The sequence below is a fragment of the Hippocampus zosterae genome, chromosome 3, assembly GCF_025434085.1.
Source record: "Hippocampus zosterae strain Florida chromosome 3, ASM2543408v3, whole genome shotgun sequence".
Taxonomy (NCBI): Eukaryota; Metazoa; Chordata; class Actinopteri; order Syngnathiformes; family Syngnathidae; genus Hippocampus; species Hippocampus zosterae.
Window position 1 is genome coordinate 12,713,827 of NC_067453.1, and position 22,303 is coordinate 12,736,129.

The following is a 22,303-nucleotide window of genomic DNA, read 5'->3' on the forward strand; positions in this document are numbered from 1 at the left end:
GTGTGTCTTCTTTATGGTGCTTCTCCATAAATAACATTGTCATCACTCATAGTCATATTTTAACAATTAATTGTCCTATGAAGCTCAGTTTTACAATGTAATTGTGGTGATGACCAAAGCCTCGATACCAAAAGACTGCCACTGTGTTACAAGTCAACCTTCTAAAACAACACTAAAATATCAATATGTTCAAGTCACAATTTATTTCCAACCTTTCAAAGAAAAACAGTGGCCCTCGCCATTTGTGGGGGATAGGCTTTGGGCTGGCGTGTGAATAGCAAAAATTCGTATATAATCGCTTATCTTTTTTTTTTTCAACCAAACTTTTTGAGAAAAAAAGCCCCCAGAAAACCCACCAATAACCGTTTTCCATGAAAAACGCGTGGCTCCTCAAGAAAAGAAAACTCTTACAGATGCAGAATCCAATATATGAGCTAAATCTATATCTAACAATGAGTATAAAGTCAGATTTGCTAGTGTCTTTTCTGTGCTGCCACTTTAAACATCGAAATTAAACTTCTTGGCAATGCAAAAGGTTGGATCGGAGAAAAAATGTGAACACAAAAGAATCAGTCAATATTTTATTGTCATACAAAATACAGTGAAACAGTTACTCATGCTATTGACTTTATGTGGATATTAAATGTTTCATTACAATGACTTGTTGATATACGTTACAGTCAAGTAGAAAATGTACACTGTGTGCAATAAGTTTGCCATCTTGGACATTCAGTGACGCATTGGTGAACATCTCCCCAATGAGTCTTAGAGTTGTAGTGTAGTGTATTTGAGTGTACATCCACCCACATTTAATGTACACCAGGAATGCAAATAATGTTGGCTGCTGAAAAGTAAATAAACTGGTCCAAGGCATCAGATCATTCATATGTGCTGAGGAATATTGTATGTAGGTAATCGTTTGACTAACACAGTATAACATTGATCCACTGATGTCCCAAGTCGTATTTCCTTAAGGCCCCTTTTACAAATAAACAATGTATTTTTTGTTTGTTTGTGTTTTTAATATGTACAATACACATTGCACTTGATGTTTAATCAACCAGAGGCTCAAATCACAATTAAGGCTGTTGGACATCCTGCTAAATCAGTCGCTCTCCGCCTGGATAGGATGCTTCTCGTTGAGCCAGAGGTATATGAGACATTTGAGAACTACCTCTGTGAATATATATTAGGCCCCAGCCTCAGTGTTCCAACATGGAACAAAATTATGATCAATATATCATATCAAGACTGGCACTGTGACGGATTACTTCCACAGGGTGCCTGCCAGCAGTGTTCAAACACACTTGATCCCACTCCAGACTTGGATATACTCAATGAGACGGAGATGAAAAGAGAAGCTGGGGAGTTTTTTTTTTTAATTTTGTGAATTTCAATAAGGGTTTGAAGCTTCTGCCTAACTTTGCAACACAAAGAGAACTTTGTCATAGAGAAGCAAGGAGGAATCCCTTGGCACTCCTAAAAAGACTCTTCATTCAAAAAGCTCTGAGAACATGGAAAAGCAGAAGAACAGCCTTGGGAGTGTTTTAGGAAATATCCTAACAGGCTGCCTACCAACAATACCATGACACACACATCCCCTTAAGTGTCAGAAATAAGTCTATTCCTGTCCATCCAGATGTCATTTTCCCTCAGCTATTGAGTGTAAATGCTGAGAAAGATCCGGAAATGCCCCAAAAACCATTCAGGAGTCTTAATGCTAGATAATACATCATAACAACATAGTGATGTAAGTTCTCTCACTAACCACGTCATCATTCTTTTTGTCCTGAAGCTCACCTACTACAACTATTGGTATTGCAGCAGCTCACATAGCAGTAGTTGGTTTTGGTGCAGCCGCCCTATTCCCCCTTTGACCGACTGGCAACCAGAGCAAAATGCAGTCCGGTGCTTTTCCCCAAACTGCAGTGGGATGCTTCTGCTAATACGGTTACTGCGAATTGCTTGTCTCTCAGCATTCACACACTTTTGGAATCAGAGCTACCTGCATCTTATCCGTGGCCACAAATGTACACGTAACTTCCGCACCCTAAGGTACAATGACGTTTTCTTTTTCTTTCTGAGTGTGTAAGATGCAAGATCAGCATGTGCATCAAGAAATAGTCCGTGGCAAATGGAGCAAAAACTCGTTGATGTAACTCATGTTAAAGGTGCCAACAAGTTTTTACGAAATACTATACTGTGGGAGGCTGATCACGGACAAAGATGCAGACTTGTATTGTTTCACAGATGTACAAGGATCACAGCAGAATGACAGTCCAATTGAATTCCAGCGCTAACAGTGTACAGTATTAAGTGATCGGTGCACAGGGAGGCTCCCCCGCCTCCATGCCATAATGTTAACGAGCGCATATCCAGTGTTGGAAAATAAAGCACAAACAAAAAGATTACCGTACAGTAATAAGATGGATGAAAGAGCACTGCACCATCAGCCAGGAGTGAGTCAATTCTCCTTAAACAGCCAGATGACACAATGCACGTAAAAGAAAACAGTGACAATGGGGGAAAAAAGCAGGCAACAGATGAAGGCTCAGGGTGAAAGTAGTGTCTCAGTGTGTGTGTGTGTGTGTGTGTGTGTGTCTTGGTTGTTGGTGAGTTACCAACAACCACTGTTATCCAGTATTTTCAAGGCTAGTGGCAGCAGAGGTTGTCTAGAACAAGAGTGACGTCAACCCCGTACACTTCCAGTAGCTCCACCAAGAAGCAACGATCGCCCTGGGGATCCAGTCCCATGGCCCTCACATGCTCTGCCGTCAGGGTTGGATCAGCACTACCTGCAACCTCTAAAATGATCTGGAAGATGCGGTTATTAAGCTCCATGAAGAACCTAGAGGAGGAATAAAAGTTCAAAGTTATAAAAATCCATCAAGATATTGTGATATTGTGGCTGCCTGGGACTATGGCTGATCTGGTTCACATTAATAAGTTTATGGACCCCTGTTTTGTGATCTAAGAAAAAAAAACTGAGACCAACCTGTACAACTCAATTGAAAATAAATAATTTCACGAGGAGAGGTAAAAATAAACAACTGTGATAATGTGGGCACGCTCTTGTATACATCCTCATAAAATGAGGACGTTACTGTGTTTAGAATTAACTAAATCACAATGCAAGTCATGTTAAATGACTTGTTCTGCTGGGGGACTTCAATGCTCACGTGGGCAATGACAGTGATACCTGGAGGGGCGTGATTGGGAGGAACGGCCCAACCGATCAGAACCCGAGTGGTGTTTTGTTATTGGACTTCTGTGCTCGTCACGGATTGTCCATAACGAACACCTTGTTCAAACATAAGGGTGTCCATATGTGCACTTGGCACCAGGACACCCTAGGCCGCAGTTCGATGATCGACTTTGTAGTACCATCGGATCATCGGATTTGCGGCCGCATGTTCTGGACACTCGGGTGAAGAGAGGGGCGGAGCTGTCAACTGATCACCACCTAGTGGTGAGTAGGCTCCGATGGTGGGGGAAGATGCCGGTCCGTCCTGGCAGACCCAAACGTATAGTGAGGGTTTGTCGGGAGCGTCTGGCGGAATCCCCTGTCAGAAGGAGTTTCAACTCCCACCTCCGACAGAGCTTTTCCCATGTTCCGTGGGAGGCGGGGGACATTGAGCCCGAGTGGACCATGTTCCGTGCCTCTATTGTTGAGGCGGCCAATCTGAGTTGTGGCCGTAAGGTGGTTGGTGCCTGTCGTGGCGGCAATCCCCGTACTCGCTGGTGGACACCAGCAGTAAGGGATGCCGTCAAGCTGAAAAAGGAGTCCTATCGAGCCTTTATGGTCTGTGGGACCCCAGAGGCAGCTGACGGGTATCGACTGGCCAAGCGGACCGCGGCTTCGGTGGTCGCCGAGGCAAAAACCCGAGCGTGGGAAGAATTCTGTGAGGCCATGGAAGCCGACTTCCGGACGGCTTCGAGGAAATTCTGGTCCATCATCCGACGTCTCAGGAGGGGGAAGCAGTGCACCACTAACACCGTGTACAGTGGGGATGGGGCGCTGCTGACTTCGACTCGGGACGTTGTGAACCGGTGGGCAGAGTACTTCGAAGACCTCCTCAACTCCACCAACACGCCTTCCTTGGAGAAAGCAGAGCCCGGGGACTCTGAGGTGGGCTCTCCTATCTCTGTGGTTGAAGTCACTGATATGGTTAAAAAGCTCCTCGGTAGCAAGGCCCCAGGGGTGGATGAGATCCGCCCGGAGTTCCTCAAGGCTCTGGATGTTGTGGGGCTGTCCTGGTTGACACGCCTCTGCAACATCGCGTGGTCAACAGGGAGAGTGCCTGTGGATTGGCAGACCGGGGTGGTAGTCCCTCTTTTTAAAAGGGGGGACCAGAGGGTGTGTTCCAACCACAGAGGGATCACACTCCTCAGCCTCCCTGGTAAGGTCTATTCAGGGGTGCTGGAGAGGAGGGTCAGTCAGGAAGTCGAGCCTCAGATTGAGGAGGAGCAGTGTGGTTTTCGTCCCGGCCGTGGAACAGTGGACCAGCTCTACACCCTTAGCAGGGTCCTTGAGGGTATGTGGGAATTCGCCCAACCAGTCTACATGTGTTTTGTGGACTTGGAGAAGGCGTTTGACCGTGTCCCTCGGGGAGTTCTGTGGGGGGTGCTTCGTGGGTATGGGGTACCGAACCCCCTGATACGGGCTGTTCGATCACTATACCACCGATGTCAGAGTTTGGTTCGCATTGCCGGCAGTAAGTCGGAATCGTTTCCAGTGGGGGTAGGACTCCGCCAAGGTTGCCCTTTGTCGCCGATTCTGTTCATAACCTTTATGGACAGAATTTCTAGGCGCAGCCGAAGTGTTGAGGGGGTCCGTTTTGGGGGCCTCAGTATTGCATCCCTGCTTTTTGCAGATGATGTGGTGCTGTTGGCTCCTTCAAACGGGGCTCTCCAACTCTCACTGAAGCGTTTCGCAGCCGAGTGTGAAGCGGTTGGGATGAAAATCAGCACCTCCAAATCTGAAACCATGGTCCTCAGTCGGAAAAGGGTGGAGTGCCCCCTCCGGGTCGAGGACGAGATCTTACCCCAAGTGGAGGAGTTCAAGTATCTTGGGGTCTTGTTCACGAGTGGGGGTAGGAGGGAGCGGGAGATCGACAAGCGGATCGGTGCAGCGTCTGCTGTGATGCGGACGTTGTATTGGTCTGTCGTGGTGAAGAAGGAGCTGAGCCAAAGGGTGAAGCTCTCAATTTACCGGTCGATCTACGTCCCAACCCTCACCTATGGTCACGAGCTATGGCTCCTGACCGAAAGAACGAGATCCCGGATACAAGCGGCTAAAATGAGTTTTCTCCGCAGGGTGTCCGGTCTCTCCCTTAGAGATAAGGTGAGAAGCTCAGTCATCCGGGAGGAGCTCAGAGTCGAGCCGCTTCTCCTCCACATCGAGAGGAGCCAGATGAGGTGGCTTGGGCATCTGATTCGGATGCCTCCTGAGCGCCTCCCCGGTGAGGTGTTCCGGTCATGTCCCACCGGGAGGCGACCCCGAGGAAGACCCAGGACACGCTGGAGAGACTATGTCACCCAGCTTGCCTGGGAACGACTCGGGATCCCCCGGGGAGAGCTGGAAGAAGTAGCTAGGGAGAGGGAAGTCTGGGCTTCCCTGCTAAAGCTGTTGCCCCCGCGACCCGGCCCCGGATAAGCGGTAGATGATGGATGGATGGATGGATGGATGGATGGATGGATGGATGGATGGGTGGATGGATGGATGGATGGTTAAATGGGAGTCAGCTAAGCAAAGACACGTTAAATCGTGGCAGATATGTGCTGACTCCCATTTGACATAAGTGAATGTGATTTGTTAAGTCTGAACACAGCCGCATCTGATATTGCGAGAGGGGCGCACACTTGTGCAACCACATGATCTCAGTTGTAGTAAGTTCGAGATAACATTAATGGTGGAATAAATGGTCATCTTGGGCTCGAATTTTGTACTTTTTTTAAATACTTTTTATGTATGCTGTATATTCTCGAAGTAAACTTATCAAGTACTCACACAATAAAAAGATCCTCCTCATTCGATGTACAGTCTCCATCCACCTCCTGAGAGTACAGCAACATTTGCCTAGAAAATCAGTTGGCTGTTAAAACCTGATACTTACTCTGGATAGATCCAATTTACAGAGGTGGACATTTGTCAGTGTGTTAGTCCAGCAGTCAACTTTCATCAGTATTTCAGGCCTGCTGAGTCAGCCAAATGGCACCGAGAGCGTACTTACCGGTACCACGTCCCATGCGGGTGTCGCACATCTGACACGCAGCCAAATAAATAAAAAATAAAACAGTGCGGTATACCGCAATGATGTGTCCCATATTGTCTTTTTTCCCACTGATTACCAAGCTGAGTGTGTGTGTGAGACTATTGTTTTTATTTACTTGAATTTGGCTGAATGTGTGACATATGGGTGTGACGTGGAAATTATGTTCTTGACGCCGCTTGGCTGTCGCTGTCTGAGGGACGGATCGGGCCCACGTGAGTTGGCCTGAAATACTGATGGAAACTGAGAACTCAAAAGTGGGTACCTTACATCTAGTAACAAATGACTTGCATTTTATTCTTTTTTTGGTTTGTTTTTCAGAACAGTACAGAGGCGTACAAAATCCCAACATATAAAACACAATATTGGCTAAGTATGAAGAAATGTTGCTCACTTGCGCACCAGTCACCAGACACTCTATCAACAAATACAATGCAGCTTGGAATTCGGCTAGCGGATGTCATAGCTAGCAATATGTTTTGAAATGCCCTTTAAAATGTACAGTAAGTTACTATACATGTAACTTTCAATAAGTAGGTTTGGTTACCAGGGTAACAACAGTTGAGAAATACTGTCCACAACTTTAATGAGGAACGTTAGGAAACTCAAACTGCCTTCCTCAAAAAATGCAGCATGATTTTTAACATTTTCAAGTGTAAAAAAAACTCAAATGGAAGCGCCAAATAATCAAATAAAAACGTGTACTCAACTTCAGCCATTTAATTCCCTCTGTTCCCTCCCCCCCAAAATCCATGGTAATAGCAAACAGCATTTATGTTTTTATGCTTTTTCAATTATTTATTTTGTTTTTTTAATTTTCTAATCTCAACTGTAATTAATAGTAAGAATTATCCAAATAATGCATGCCCAACTGGCAGCGTGGAAAACATCAAAATCCTGTCAATATGTCCCATACCTAATAAAAAGACAATACAAATCCAATAAGAAGTCCTTTACGCAGTTTCATGATGTCAGGATTTGGACTTGAAAAGATTAAATTCTATAATATGGATGAGGCAATGGTCAATGCATTTTTAATCATTTCAATGTATCAAGTAATGCATATTTGAGTCAAAATTGACACGATCAGTATCACTTTCCATGCGGTGGTGTTTCATCATTATATTACACAGTGTTGCATACCTCTGTTCGCTCAGTTTCCTGTACCTCTCCTTATCTGCAGCATTCAGTCGCAGCAGAGGCAGCAAATGGCTCCTGTGAGTTTTCACATTTTGGTTGTCGATGTACAGATCATGCAGCTCTTTCTTCTCTTCAAAAATCTTCTCTGTGGTGCCTAAAACACACACACAGACATGTTTGAAGACTTATTTCGCATTTCATTTCCTTAGATTCCATGCATGCTTCAGTGCACTTATCCATCGAGGTGCACTCACAGGCCACATATGACATCTCTGTTTCCAGTGCAGGGATGTCAGCTACGTTGATGTAGAAGAAAGGGCGTAATTCAGGCACAGACATTCCAATTCCAGGCAAAGAGACATTTGCCAGGCTGCAACAGCAGTAAACTGAGACAGGAAGATACGATAACAACAATTGTATCATAATTTCTTTGCAAAACGTGGATATTTGCATTTATCATGCCTTATCCGATCAGGTGCTCATAAGCAATGTGACACCGGTTGACCAATGCCAAAGCAAGACATAACTCCATGTTTCAGGTTCTCACCTCTATAGCAGACAACGCCCACTGGTGGTGGGGAGAAGATGAGGAGGCGCTTCCGAAGCAGTGCAAACTTCCACAGCACCATTATCTGCTCCCCAAAAAACCGGACAAACTGAGACATGCAGCCGGCTGGGTGAGTGATCTGCCGAAAGCCAAAAAGGTTTCGGGATGATGCTGACAATCAACACAGCAGAGAGAGTGACACTATTTGATGCAGTCAATCATACCTTCATTTCCGGATGCATACAGCGGTTGATGGTAGTCACACTCCAGGTAGGGCAAACAGTGACCAGGCCATTTCCTGTCGGTGGAAGGATGGCCTTCTTATCCTCATAGAAGGCCTCCAATGGAGAATAGTGGCCTGGATTCTTTAACTGGAGTCTAATCAAGTGATAGCACATAAGACGATAAAACCAACTGTATCTGTTCAGCTTGATATGAATCCACAGAAACAAAGCCTGTTTTATCATACCGTATGTAGTGCTCTGAATTTACCTATCAAAATCAAACTCATTTTAACCCCTTCAGCGGTTACTACAGTGGACATCTTATCATGTTATCGGGTTACAGGGTGCATGAATATAATACAATACAATACAATACAATACAATACAATACAATACAATACAATACAATACAATACAATACAATACAATACAATACAATACAGGGATGGAAATGATTTTTGTTTGTTTGTTTATTTGATTAGATTTTTTTAGAAAAAAAGTTGTAGCCCTTCATTACACATTCTTGAACTTTGCCCTCAATTGATACTTCCCTCTAACTGTGACTGAGTCATGTTTTGTCCTGGTACATGTTTGATTAGATTTTTAATGTTTTGTGTGTGTGATAAAGCACAAACTGTGTTCCAGATTCCATGCCGAGACATCATGCAAAAACAGCACATGAACATTGCAACTTAACTGGGACTTATCTTGAAATAAGACACGAGTTTATTGACAAAGGTGATATGACTGTCTAAGAAGTGAATGAATTGAACACACACTGTGTCTTACCTGACTTGGTTTTCCAGGAAGTGCATGTAGCGGTACAGCAGCGTGTAGGAAGGAGACAAAATTCCCACAGACTTCATCCTGGCTCCTCGCTCCAGCTCATTGTCTACAGGCATGTTAGCGAAGCAGGCCAGCCCGAAGTAACAGCCTTTGCGGAAATATCTACCGTGGAGGGGGGTGGGGGGGTCATGAGTGAGCACGGAAACACGAGTGCAATGATAACACTTAGTGGAAGAGAGGGGGCGGGGGGTAATACATACATAAAGTCGTTGGTAATCCTATGGGAACCACTGGCCATGGCTTTGAATTCAACTCCATCCAGATTGATGTCATGTGGTTGGCACCACTCGACCATGTTTCCTGTCAAGGACATACACGTAGTTACACGTGTCATCATGTGCACTGCCAGTGCGATACTTTCATCATGAACACTTCTTCTTATTCAATCAGTTCTAGTAGTAGGAAGAGGTCAAGCCTGGCGGGAAAGCAATGACTCAGCGACTGAAAGTGACTCCATGTGAAGCTGGACGATGGGAAGTGGCAACACATTCCGAACAAAACAAAACAGAACAGGCTTGCTATCTCACCGAGACTCGCATCTTATTAAGTGGATGGCTATATTACTGAAAAATGCCGAATGGGTATCGTTACCATATTGTTTGAAAAAAACAACATAAAACATCAACATATTGACGTATTGTCCCACTGAAACTGCTCATCCATGTTCCCTCACCCAGACTTGATGCATGCATCCATGTGTGCGTTTCATCCTATATTAACGGTGTCCAAACTTTTCCTTCCGAAGGACGCATGTAAATCAAAAGATGAAAAAGGCCGCTTTAATGTTCATCACCTGTACTTTTTAAACGTGCTAAAATCAATCCATCATTGTAAGTGAAGTTAAACTGATAATGATAAATTGATTATTAGCAGGCAAGAAGGCAGATAACTGATAAATATTTTCAGTTAACAGAAAAATATTGGGCACTTTTTTTTAAATACAGACTCCAACTCACCCTTGGAAGATGCAAAATAATTACGGTGCACATTTTTTTCCATTATATGCACTTAAACATTGAGTGTAAATTCAATCCCCTAATGTGCATGTGTGGTGCATGTGTATTTTGATAATGATTAGTCATAGTTTTTTTTTACATTAACCAACATTAAGGTTATTACATTCTTTTAGACTGTCCCTTCCAGTGACTTAAAACAATAAATGCAAGTTTTTAGGGATCAAAACCCGATGAACACTTGGTAGGTACTATGTTACTGCAATGAGTGTCATTATAGTGGTACTTGGAGAGCAAAGTCTTTTTGAAGGTGGTGATGGGGTGGTGTTGAAAGCTCGACAGCCACTGTATTTAAGAATTAGAATGCTACATCTTGCTCACCTGACCGTGTATTAAAGGTGACTACAAACACAGCCACGATGTGGTCTTTCTCTTCCCACTGATTCTTCACTGTCAGGTCCGGGATAGGAAGTATCGGCTGAGCCCGGGTGTAGCTGGGAAGCTTTTCCCAGCCCATCGGGCTTCTCTCTTGGTCGTCAACAACAGCTGTCGGGCGGCAGGTGGCAATGGAATTGTCGTTCCTTCTACCAATGTCTGTCACCTTGAGGCAGAAAGGTGCCGAAGTTTTTTTGCCCGACGTCGCATCCGTTTCCTTGGGCACCGCAGGTGGTGACTGAGCCGCCTGGTTTGGGTCGGACGACGGTGGGATCTCCTCCCAGTCTAGTAGCGGGGCTCTGTCTGACTTCTCCACCATGGTGCCGCTGCCGCCCAGGGCTGGCAGGCCGGGAGGGAAATATTTACGAATTCGACGTCCACGAGAATCGACAAGGCTAAAACTGCGTCATGGTTTCCTCCGGTTTGCAGTGTTGTTTTTCGTCATTTGTGATCTTTTCACATCGGTGATGGGGCGTAAGATCCTCCTCACTTTCTCTCTCGCTCTGTTTTGATGACGCAACTACTTCCGCCCACGTGACCATAAAACTCGCTACGTTTGGACATATCGTGACCTAATTTGGTTTGTATTTTATCCGAAATCTGTTCGCATTCTTTTTGAGAATATCGGCTTCATCGCTCCTATTCGGCGTTGTTTCACTTTTGACATTAAATATATAATTATTGGGTTTTAAAATGTAGCGCATCATTCAAGCATGTTCAACACTTAAGTTAAGTAGCCTACATAATTTGTAGTAAACAAACAAAAAAGTAAATGGTACAAGATTTCCGAACACGAGTTTTAGTGTACTAGTGACGTGGCTAATTAAACATTAACCCGGTGACATCGTTTATTGAAACAGGAAGTTATTTACATATGAAGCGGGAACGGTTCAAGCGTGGTGGTGGCGGTGGTGGTGAGGAAGGTGAGTCGCTTGTGTGTACACACGATAAATGTACAACAACGTTTAACTGTAACGCGATGTTTTATGCACCCATGAGGAAGCAGCTACTTAACTCTCGGATTCGAAGGGAAAGTTTGCCCTTCGGCCTAATCAGACCATTTCCGCTATCAACTAGCCCAGAGCGTACCAATAACAATAATGTGCAAATGCTGAGATGCGAGTTGTGTTTGTAGGAAGGTTATTTGCAACATATGCCGATCCAAGTAACTATTCTTATAATTTGTGTATTTTGTTGACAGAGAACAAGTGAATGATGTGTCTTCTTGTGAAAGTTTTTGTTGTGGGATTTCTCTTAGAAGCTTGTGAAACTTATACAGGTATCTATAAAAAAAAACTCGTATAATGACTACATATAGTCCTTCATAACAAATTGATGGACGACGAGTTTTTAAATCAAAAGTCGAATAAAATACCGTAGTTTAAACTATCATAAACGTTACTCTTAAAAATTATGACAATATCTCAACGTTATTGGAAGAGAAGACATTTTGCTAATTTGACACCGATTTTTGCAAGAAGCATAATGCAGACGGCTGTGATTTGCTGAGGTTGGCCACATAAAATGATGTAATTTGGCCAACTGGATCTGCCCCCAGGTCTTAGGTGTTTGACAGCTGTGTTGTAAATGAAGGCCACAAAATGGCGAATTTGTTCGACGAGATCTCCCAGCGGCTGGACTTCTCCAACTGTGGAAAGGAAGGCAGTGACGATGGCAGCCATAGCAGCAGCAGCTGCAACAGCGACAACAACTCTGATGACTGCACATCCAGGATGCCAAGTCCCAGCAGCCCTGCGTGCAGGACACCCAGGGTGCAGCGCCACCGCAGTCGAAACAACACCTTATCGTCACCTTTGAGCTGCACCAGCCCCATTCCTTTTGCCTCTTGGAAGAAGCTGAGGCTTTGTGATTCCCCCAGCACACCAAAGGTAGGGGGAGTCACTCTGGTCCCTGTTTTGGTACTCAAAATAAACCTGCAAAGGCAACGCTTTTCTGTTACCCCACCTCCTTTAGAGTCTGTTGTCCAAGTCATCGCAGCCTTTTTCCACTGCTAAAATAAATCGACAGCCAAGGACCCTGCGTTTCACCTCGGCTGTTGCAAGCCTCATCCGGGCACCTTCAGTCAATGTGAACCCTTTCACCCCCCATTCGGAGCGCAGGTTCAGTGAGCAGCAGCAGCAGTGGAAAAGCAGCCACAGGAGTGATACTGATGCGGATTATGGGCACAGGTAATCCACTACCTGACGGTTAGAATAATTTGTCACGTTACTTTGGGTCCCTTAAAAAGTGAGAGACATAAATACAAACTACTGCAATTTCTACACCGTTCAACGTTTTGGGATTTAAATAGCAACAACTAGAAGTTGAAAGTCTGGCGATAAGGCATAGTGACGTTTGTTTCATTTTAAATCTATTTTGGTGGTGTTTAGAGCCAAAAAGAGGAACGGTGTGGCTGTTCCAATATTTATGGAACAATCTGTTGTGGGAAACCAGTCCTAGCTGTTGAAATTTAGAATTAAAAATAATAATTGGAATCATTTTCATTTGTTGCCATCAACCTTTACTAACTGTCCCAGAAATCTTAACATTCATAATGATCATACTATTGTCAGCATAAGTTAACCATTATCTATTCAATAAAGATGTAAAAACAATAAACGGCTTAAATTTACAAATGACAAATGCTTGTTGCGTGAGTAGTTTTTATTGCAAATGTTCCTCATGCAACTAAATATGTCGGTCCTCATTGTCACATGCTGCAATTGGCTGGAAACCAGCCTAGGCTAAAGCCTGAATCTTGCCCGTAAGTCAGTTGGCGTAGGCTTTATTTAGATCTGCAAAAGTTAATCGATGTATCGACAACTTACCAACAAGCAAATTAATCAATTTTGACAATCAATGAATAGTTTAAATGACCCCCTTTTTTTTCTTTTTAATTGTCCAAATGCAGTTCAGCTTCTCACCAGTAAACGTTATCCAATTTCGGGAGTCCTGCACGGAACAGGCCTATTACCGATATCTTTAGAATAAAACATTTATTTGTACTTTGGAAAACGATGATCAACATTTTTGCCTATTTGTTACGGACCAAACTAGTAATGAAATCATAATTGTTCATTTGAATTATTCCATGTTTTTGAATAAAGGCAGAAAAATTAAAATGGGATTTTTAAAAATCCGATTAGTCAACAGATAAATCAATTATCAAAGTAATAAATAATTAGTTGCAGTGCTAATATTATTAACAAACAAAGGAAAAGCAAAACATGAGCGAAGAAGATTCTTTGATTCTGGCTAAAAAAAGATCGCATAGGACCTGTATACATAGCAGTGATGTGAACTCAGGTTTGTGTGACTTTAGAGCCCCGCTCCCTAAACAAATAAAACAGAATTTGAAATCTTACCACCTTTGGAGCGTTTGACTTTAGACTTTCCTACATTTTAGCTTTGGTGGAGATCTTTAAGATAAGATAAGATATCCTTTATTCGCCCCACAATGGGGAAATTTACAGCCTCCAGCAGCAAGAATGTATGTAGAAAGAAGAAAGGAGAAAGAGAAAAAAAAACAACAAACATCTTTCAATTAAATACAATATGAACACAAATGGATAAAAATTATTATTATTATTATGATTGTTATTTTTTATTCATCAGCCTGACAGCAGTCGGTAGGAACGAGCGGCGGTATCTCTCCTTCTTGCAGCGCGGGTGTAACAGTCTCTGGCTGAAGGAGCTACCAAGTGCTGTCAGGGCGGGCTGGAGGGGGCGGGAGGGACTGGCCATCATAGCTTTTAGCTTAGTTAGCATCCTTCTGTTGCCCACCTCCTCCAGAGTGTCATACGCGGGAAAATTAGTTAAGTACTTTTGGCATAATCATAAACGACCGTAGAATTGTTCCTATTTGTCTTTCAGGATGAAACACAGCCTAACATCATCAGAAGAAGATGACGAAGCCTTCCTTCCGCCAAAGGTACAACTATTTTTATCACTTACTGCACCTCCCTATCAGAAGCTGTGTCATCCATGGCTGCCTCCTCCATTCTTTTGCTTTTTCAAACTGACAAGAATGCCAATTCATCTTCCGGGATTCCTTGACAATCTCTGACGGAACCAAAGCTGTCAGAATGTGCACACAGGATGGAGGACTATATATGGTGGCACAAATGACAAGTCCCCTCCTGGTTACTACCAAACTGCAGATTCAGCATTGTGACGCAAGTTCTGTATTTAGAGATGCTTTTAGCCTTCTCTGTGCGTGTCTGTGTGTGCAGAGGCAAGCTGTCCAAGCCCTCATGTTGTCACGCTACGAGAGTGAGTTCCTGGAGCTAGAGCGTATTGGCGTGGGCGAGTTTGGAACCGTTTACAAGTGTGTGAAGAGGCTGGATGGTTGCCTGTATGCCATCAAACGATCCCGACGGCCCCTCGCAGGCTCTGCGAACGAGTGAGTTGGCACTGCCAAGCTTTTACTTGGCTCCTGAATTCACGATGCGTTTGATTTCCTTAAATGATGACTTTTTCTCTTGGCACTGTGCCCCAAATAATTGACTACCTCTCACTGTTAATAGACACCTCCTTTTTCCGCTTACTTTGTTAAATATTGGGTGGTGCCACTAGGGGAGTGACAGTGATTACTGTCATTCCGATCATATCTGTTGCACTGTATGTCACAGTAAGCCCTCCTTAACACAACATCCCAATGCACATTTGGCAGCAGATTAAATGAAACACAAAAGATTAGATTGAGCACTCTCACAGTATCGTCTCAGTTTTATTTTTATGCGTTTGGATTAGACTTAACCTCTACATTATACTGTATATTGTAGCGTTCACTCAAATGGTTCGCAGATGTTTAAGGTTTGGCGAGGGTCTACTCTTGTTACACTTCTTGGGATGACAGTACATATTGAATGAGCAGTAAAATGCATAAAAGTGAATATCCTTTTAGGCAACTGGCTCTGAAGGAAGTGTATGCACATGCAGTTCTTGGCCACCATCCCCATGTGGTCCGCTATTATTCTGCGTGGGCCGAGGAAGACCACATGATTATTCAGAATGAATACTGTAATGGTAAGTTGTTTAGTTTTTCCCCCACCCCCTTGGTTTTAAATTGAATATCTGCTCTTGGAATTTTGCTAACGTCGCCGCATGTGCATGAGCTAGGTGGAAGTCTCAGTGATGTCATCAGGACAAAGGAGATGCAGGGGGAGATATTTTCTAGTGCCGAGTTGAAAGATTTGCTTTTGCAAATCTCCATGGGTCTGAAGTACATCCACAGTTTAGGACTTGTGCATCTGGACATCAAACCAAGTAAGTTTGCTTTTTCTTTCGCCTTTCTCTAGGCATAAATTTCAACTCACAAAATTGACTTTGGTACTGATCCCAACGAATGCACGTGTACTGAACAGTTTTACTGTAAATTTCCTTTTGTAAATTCAGGTAATATATTTATCTGTCAACGTACTGACTCGAGCACGGCAGGTGTGGGGGAGAGTGAGGAAGAGGAGGACGAAGGAAGTCGCCCAGCAGGGGTTGTGTACAAAATTGGTATGAATGATGATGGATAAACGACGAAATGGTGTGTTTCCACCACAGGAATTAAGAATTGTTGTAGGTCCAATTAGTGTTTGTACCACAGGAACTATGTCTAAATTAAGTTCCACTATAATTTATCAGAGCTGGAAGAATACTTAGAAGGGTGGTTTTATTTTGAAGAGGTCCAGTCAGGTTGGAGTCTCTGGAACGTATTAGTTCCAAGAACTACATGTACCAAGAAGTAACATTTCTGAAAGTGTTAGGCTAAGTGTGTCTTAAATATGTTTGAAATCCTTGTTTCCCCCCCCCCCCCCCTACAGGAGATCTGGGGCATGTGACATCAACCAATAACCCTCAAGTTGAGGAAGGGGACAGCCGCTTTTTAGCCAAGGAGGTTCTTCATGAGGTAAAATGTAGGCCACAAAAACCAAGTGAAGCCGTGTTGTAGAGTGTTTGTGTTTTTCATGTACCAGGACTACACCCATCTTCCCATGGCAGACATCTTTGCTTTGGGCCTTACCGTGCTGCTGGCAGCGGGGGCTCCACCAATGCCCCAAAATGGAGATGAGTGGCATCGGCTCCGAGAGGGCAACCTTCCCATGCTTCCAAGGGAGCTCTCTGCTCCCTTCAGAGGGCTGCTTCAGGTATCCCTTGCTCTGTCAAGCTTGCTTGGGATTGTCATGGAAAGTGCAGGGTAGCCTGTACTACCAGGGACAAATTCCTTGCGTGTTCTACATATTTGGGCAATAAAGATGATTCTGATTCTGAAAATAGCTGGATTGCTCAGACAAGACGAGACCGTTTTGTTTGCATCTTTCTTTTAGTTGTTGTTGGATCCAGACCCCACCAAACGGCCCTCAGCCAGAGAGCTTTGCAAGCACAGTGTCTTAAGGCAGGAGAGGACTGGAAGACTGGCGGCTCAGCTACGCCGAGAGCTAAATGTAGAAAAGTTCAGGACAGCCATGCTTGAAAAGTAAGAAAGAAACATTAATTACCATACATTTCATTTTCACTGCAGCTCCAATTTTCGACTTACAAATGAATGCCTACATTTTAGTTATTTTTTTAAAGTCGATTTCCATATACATTTCAAGTGACAGCATATCTGTTATGGCTCCGTTTGAGCTTTATTTCAATAGTCATACTTTTCGTGAAACGTTTGTTTGGGGCTGTGCGTGAGATGTTTATGTACGTTGGGTGCCTGAGTTCAAGGGTTTGGTAAATCATCAATCAACTCTGTAATCATGTGAGGTCAGATTGTTGAAGTGCACTATTTTATATGACCAATAGGTGTCACTTTTATCATGCATGATTTTTGCCAAGAAGTTATACGGTAGTGAAGCAGTACAGATTATTTTGATTGCTTTTTTATTATCAACCTGGAGGTAGGTATTCTTTCACGGATGTCACCATTGAAAGCCTAGTAAGCGTCCACATTATTTAAACTACTTTGACATCACATTTAAACATTAAAATCATGATAGGTTAATCTTTAATGGAATGACCCAAAATAAAACAAACCAAAACATATAGCTAGGTGTGACGTCAGCTTGCCAGAACCTGAGCTGAGCTTGTTGTTTATGGACTCGGCATGATATGTTCTCTGTGGGAACCCTTACAATCGCTGCGTTACATGACTTAATCACCTCTTAAAACCATCAATAAGGCATACAACTCTTCCTTGTGTTTTTGGAACAGGTCAGAATTAATGGACACCTAATAAAACAAAAACATCTAAATAAAATACATCATACTCATCAGAGATGAGATTTTATGACTTGATGTAAGCAGATTGCTGTGTTTTGTAAGTCAAGCATGGCTTATTCTGACCAAACAATCAGATGACGGGGAAAATACTGACATTGTTGGGGGCCAGCAAGCAGGCCCTTTAAGAAAATACTAATTTAATGTTAATCACAAAATACTAATTTGCGGGTTGAACTCTCAACTGAAATCTGGGGAAGCAAATGGTGTGCACCTTTGCTGAAAACTGCAATCTGACACCGATATTGTCATCCATTTTCTTTAGTGCTGGCCAGCCTTGACCACGAGCTTACCATTTCCATAAAAGAAACTCTTGCTTACTCAACTTTTCAGTAGGGAGCAACTGTATACATTTGAATTGAATGGCCACAAATTAGCAGATACTTTTTTTTCCTTTTTTTTAATCGATCCTCTTTGAGCACGTTGACTCCAAAGGTCTCTGCACACACCCCGACAGTGCAGCCAAGAGAAATGCTATGAAATGGAAGGAATGGAAAATATTGAATCCAATTTCATGGAACTTTTTAAAATTGGCTTGTACATGTACGTACATAGGTCAGTGCTTCTGATGGTGTATGGGCCAACAGAGAAGGCCTTGCTGGCCCTTCTGTGCCACTACTGTGAAATGCGTTAAAGAACTGTTTTAATGTTGTTTTTGCACAGGGAGCTCCAGGAGGCACGCCAGGCTGCTCTGTCCCCGAAGAGCCCACTGGCTGGCTTGAAATTTACTGGAAAGACGGGGTCACTGCCAAGGTCTGGGAGGAAGGTTGTGGGTAGAAAGACTGCACGGTCCATGAGCTTTGGTTGTCCAGGGTATGAAGTGTGATGGGAGGAAGCCCGATCCACAAGCTCGTCCTGTTGTGTGCATACAACTGTTTTGCTGGTTCTGTAAATGATTGCAGTCGGTGGCAAGTACTACACCAGAGTTCCTCGCTATTTTTGTTTTTAAACTGTGAATAAACATTTTAAGGGTTTTATCCATGTTTTTCCCTTGATTCATTTCTGTTTCGTTTTCTATATTGAGACGAACGCGTGTCATTTGAAAAAGGGATAAGCAGTCGATGAAAGTGATTCAAAGATGCCGAGGGGACTTTCCATAGAGTTGTTGTTCATGTGATCGTTCTGTCACCACACTGACTTAAGTTGAAAACCCCAACAAGGTAACAGAAATACTGTGGTTAGGCTTTCCTTCCTGTTTAAAATATTTTATATCAATTTTATAATGCAATCTGCTATCCAGTTTTGATTAAGAGAACATACAAAAATTAACGGCGACTATATTTACTTTAAAAACATTTTTGGGGAATGGGGCAACTTCTCTGTTGTGTGAACTACTTTTTGATCGCTGCGCCGGCTTTAAAACGTACCGTAAGCTTCTTTTTTTTTTACCTTATGTGACCAGACAATTTGAATATGGAACAGCAACAAGTGCTACACAAGCTAAGATCCGCCTCCCAGTAAAAATCTTCAGTTGCGGGAGTCGGAAGCTGGCCCAGATGAAGCTGCTGTGGTACGTCAAATAAACAGTGTTTTCAAGCTAACAGGCGCATTGGTGTAAGTAATTGGGGGGTTCCAGTGGCTAAATGATTTCATTTTTTAAATGTTTGATTCAGAAACGGCTAACCGACTAGCTTTCGACTACTCAGTCCTGTTGCTTATCTTTGTGGGTTAGGCGAGCTACTAAAACTAACATGACTAGCTTGTGGTGACATTAGAGCCACCGGAGCTCATCTTTTGAGGAAGGCTGATTAAAACTAAGTTAATGTACTTGTCGACAAATATTTGTTACAGTTGCTTCACTTCCTGTTGAAAGATTTCTACAATCCCGCCACAGTGAATTTGACGCCCCCGTAAATCCGTCTCAGTGAAGTGATGGATGATCTGACGAAGTTGGTCAGCGAACAAAACGCCACCTTGGTGGTGTTGAGCTTCCTCCAGGCAGACTGCAGTAACGTGCACTACAACAAGGCTGTTTACTCTTTGGGTAAAGAGCTAACAGAAACTTGGAGGGACAGTTGCGAAGACAAGGATGGGGTTATCGAATGTGACTGCAACCTGCCCGGCACCAGCGAGGGTTCCATCGCCGACCTAAAGCCGTTAGTGGAGCTTTACTGGCCTGGTAAGTACACGCGGAGTTGGCACAAGTACTCATGTTCTGTTCCCAAGAAGTGCGGATACTGTACTGTTTAAAAATAATAATAAAACCACAGGAGTGACTGATGAACCTGGCTTTAAATACATTGAAAAAGACTTCCTACAGCTGACGTAAATTCTGTAAAAAGTAGTGTTTTGTGACATGATGACGTATCATTTGGGGTAAAGCACCTGATACGTTTTGCTGATTGATATTTAATCTATGATTGTGTTCTGTTCTTGTTTAATCTGTTTTTACATATTGAAAATGTGTTACATTATTATATTCATCAGCAAGGTGTTCCCTGGTACTGGAAGAGGAAAGGGACCAAACCTTGCTGTGAATTGCTAAAGTAACCGACTGACACGATCACAGAAACTTTTTGGGTATGGGACATGGCAATGGCCTGAATAAATAACGCTTCTCCCTCAGTTCAACATGGTTGCTTGGCACCAAGACGCCACCAAATGGTGTTAAAGCAAGCTTTGGCTTGAAATTAAAAACAGCAAAAATCTCCAAATTGATGAATATGGAGGGCTTCACTGTACTGTGCCTAACATTTGAATCTTTGGTGTGTGGGGGGCTGCTAGAGAGTTAAGTGCAACAAGTTGAATCGGACAAATGAAGACTACGAAAAAAATGCTATTTGCGTTCACACCTGTGGACAATTTAGTTTTCTATTAAGCAACGTATTTTTTGGGGTTGCATGCAAATTCCACACAGGAACTGAATCACCCTATCATGTTGTTTTGGCACATATTTGTGACTTCCTGTAGGTGGTTTAGGTGAAGCAAGAGCCCTGCAGGTGGTTGCAGCTCAGCTGAGAGAAATTGCTGCCCAACTTGAGCAGAATGTTGTGGACCAGTCTGCCCGAAACCTGCGCAGGAATGTGATGTCTTCGCCCAGTGAAGTGAGTTTGCTCTCAAGACACTCACCTCATAGACGCAACACTCGGAACACTACACAATCCACGGAGGTCCAATATAAGAGATGGATCATACATTCAGCTTCTGCAAAGATAATACAATAACTCCCGCCCCTATTTGTAGGGAATGGGCACTGAGCCCCGTCATGCATTGTGAAAAAAAAAATGCCCCGGCCTAAATGTTTATTGGAAACTGTGATGCAGAAACACTGTATTATTCCAAACTCACCTTAGAACAGTAACCTTAATGTATGGAATATATATACTTTCATTTTTGAGAAAAATCCAATTGTACAAGCAAACATCACGTCTGTGTTCACTTGTATTGTCTAGTTTTGAAAGTGGGAGATAATTGTTTTATTATTTTTACTTTGCAGTACCATTGACCTCAGTCCAGAGTTTCCAAAGCTGTTTGAATGTTCATTTTATTACTTTATTACCTACATTTTCATTAAAACACATTACTATGTGGCCACTGATATTAATGTGTAGTGTAATGAGGCTATGTTATAATCTGCTCGGTAAAATAAGTGTGTGTAAATCATACATGGTACTTAACGGACAAATGTCATCATCCTTTTTATCATCATTGCTGCCCTGTGGTGACACCAGGAAACATTTGGAAAATTATCATAAAAGCACTTAAATTGACCCTCGTGAGATCAGTTCAGATGATGAATGGATGGATGCTTAACGTGGTGAACGAACCTTGAAATGGCAACGCTAATAGAGAATATTTTATTTATGCAGCTCTCTATTGTTGAGAAATTTCAGTAGTGTAAGTGTACCCACCCAAGTATTGACTCTGCTCCAACAAACGTATCGATGAAGATGGTCATGTCCCAAAAAGTGTCCTTTGCTGACCGATCGTTTGCTTTTGCAGCAGTGGCTGGAGCTCCTCAAAAGCGAGGTGCACAGGGCCATGATGCAGGGGGTGGGCTTGGATCAGCTGCCCCAGGAGAGGATCATCATGGCCCTCAGCCTCACCCTGGTGAAGCAGGTGTGTGAACACGCCCCACAACTGCTCAGAGATCTCTTCAACACTGCGCTGCAGTACATCAGCCCAACAAGGGCAAGATGACTTGAAGTGGGCGGGATGAGAGGGAATAACTGTCAAATGTTTGCAGGAAAACAAAAAAAAAAAGCGGCCGTTAAGCCACTTTTCAAGTGTTAGTGTATCTTTTTTGAACGTTAAGTCTTATTGTAAAATCAGGGATAGTTTAAGTCTGTGTTGTTGGTCACACGTGCTGTTCTAATGTTTTTGTTATAAGCTGACGTTTGTGTCAAGACGAAAAAATATACTGTACGCCTTGAGTTACCTCTGTTTTGTAAAAATGTTTAAATAAATGGTGGTGATTTATTTGGAATCATATCGCCACAAATCCATTGTCACTTTCTTTATTTTCAAGTCATGTGCTGTAGGAAATTCAAGGTACTAAGTTTGATGGGAGCTATTTTGGACATTCTCTTGCTTTTTATGTTTGACATTTCCACTTTGATTGCACACTTAGAAGCTTCTAATTACACACGGACCACCCAAAGCTCAATGACAAGGAATCTTTCTGCACTT

At 43.1% G+C, this 22,303-nt stretch overlaps 3 protein-coding genes across 8 annotated transcripts; 2 read left to right on the forward strand and 1 right to left on the reverse strand.

Moving 5' to 3' along the window:
- Positions 1-568: 568 nt before the first annotated feature.
- dennd11 (DENN domain containing 11) lies at positions 569-10,736 on the reverse strand. Its single transcript, XM_052061739.1, has 9 exons — positions 10,364-10,736; positions 9,230-9,329; positions 8,973-9,131; positions 8,184-8,337; positions 7,960-8,098; positions 7,667-7,798; positions 7,416-7,566; positions 6,011-6,079; positions 569-2,848 (listed from the first exon to the last, which is right to left on the reverse strand). The coding sequence occupies exons 1-9, from the start codon at positions 10,734-10,736 to the stop codon at positions 2,653-2,655; spliced, it is 1,473 nt and encodes a 490-aa protein (XP_051917699.1). The 3' UTR covers positions 569-2,652.
- Positions 10,737-10,902: 166 nt separating this feature from the next.
- wee2 (WEE2 oocyte meiosis inhibiting kinase) lies at positions 10,903-18,651 on the forward strand. 4 transcript variants are annotated; one of them, XM_052061724.1, is made up of 12 exons: positions 10,903-10,997; positions 11,976-12,306; positions 12,392-12,606; positions 14,291-14,348; positions 14,650-14,819; positions 15,324-15,445; positions 15,539-15,685; positions 15,815-15,922; positions 16,231-16,316; positions 16,384-16,554; positions 16,735-16,883; positions 18,338-18,651. In XM_052061724.1, the coding sequence occupies exons 2-12, from the start codon at positions 12,019-12,021 to the stop codon at positions 18,498-18,500; spliced, it is 1,677 nt and encodes a 558-aa protein (XP_051917684.1). In that variant the 5' UTR covers positions 10,903-10,997; positions 11,976-12,018; the 3' UTR covers positions 18,501-18,651. The 4 variants fall into 4 exon arrangements, with proteins under 4 accessions (XP_051917684.1, XP_051917683.1, XP_051917685.1 ...); XM_052061723.1 differs by lacking the exon at positions 10,903-10,997 and adding an exon at positions 11,019-11,344 and having other exon boundaries at positions 11,983-12,306; XM_052061725.1 differs by lacking the exon at positions 10,903-10,997 and adding an exon at positions 11,019-11,340.
- Positions 18,652-19,001: 350 nt separating this feature from the next.
- Positions 19,002-22,120, forward strand: LOC127598182 (BH3-interacting domain death agonist-like). 3 transcript variants are annotated; one of them, XM_052061831.1, is made up of 4 exons: positions 19,002-19,228; positions 19,466-19,793; positions 20,585-20,718; positions 21,617-22,120. In XM_052061831.1, exons 2-4 carry the CDS (start codon positions 19,547-19,549, stop codon positions 21,812-21,814), a joined length of 579 nt encoding a protein of 192 aa, XP_051917791.1. In that variant the 5' UTR covers positions 19,002-19,228; positions 19,466-19,546; the 3' UTR covers positions 21,815-22,120. The 3 variants fall into 3 exon arrangements, with proteins under 3 accessions (XP_051917791.1, XP_051917790.1, XP_051917789.1); XM_052061830.1 differs by having other exon boundaries at positions 19,003-19,184; XM_052061829.1 differs by lacking the exon at positions 19,002-19,228 and having other exon boundaries at positions 19,241-19,793.
- The last annotated feature ends 183 nt before the right edge of the window (positions 22,121-22,303 follow it).

Bases quoted from the DNA above. Each gene is read 5' to 3' on its own strand.
- dennd11 (XM_052061739.1), bottom strand. From the start codon at position 10,736: ATGGTGGAGAAGTCAGACAGAGCCCCGCTACTAGACTGGGAGGAGATC. The intron at 7,799-7,959 runs GTGAGAACCTGA...TTCCTGTCTCAG, and splicing joins GGGCGTTGTCTGCTATAGAG to TTTACTGCTGTTGCAGCCTG. The intron at 6,080-7,415 runs GTATGCAACACT...CTGATTTTCTAG, and splicing joins AGGAAACTGAGCGAACAGAG to GCAAATGTTGCTGTACTCTC.
- wee2 (XM_052061724.1), top strand. From the start codon at position 12,019: ATGGCGAATTTGTTCGACGAGATCTCCCAGCGGCTGGACTTCTCCAAC. The intron at 14,349-14,649 runs GTACAACTATTT...CTGTGTGTGCAG, and splicing joins AAGCCTTCCTTCCGCCAAAG to AGGCAAGCTGTCCAAGCCCT. The intron at 16,884-18,337 runs GTAAGAAAGAAA...GTTTTTGCACAG, and splicing joins AGGACAGCCATGCTTGAAAA to GGAGCTCCAGGAGGCACGCC.
- LOC127598182 (XM_052061831.1), top strand. From the start codon at position 19,547: ATGGATGATCTGACGAAGTTGGTCAGCGAACAAAACGCCACCTTGGTG. The intron at 19,794-20,584 runs GTAAGTACACGC...GACTTCCTGTAG, and splicing joins AGTGGAGCTTTACTGGCCTG to GTGGTTTAGGTGAAGCAAGA. The intron at 20,719-21,616 runs GTGAGTTTGCTC...TTGCTTTTGCAG, and splicing joins TGATGTCTTCGCCCAGTGAA to CAGTGGCTGGAGCTCCTCAA.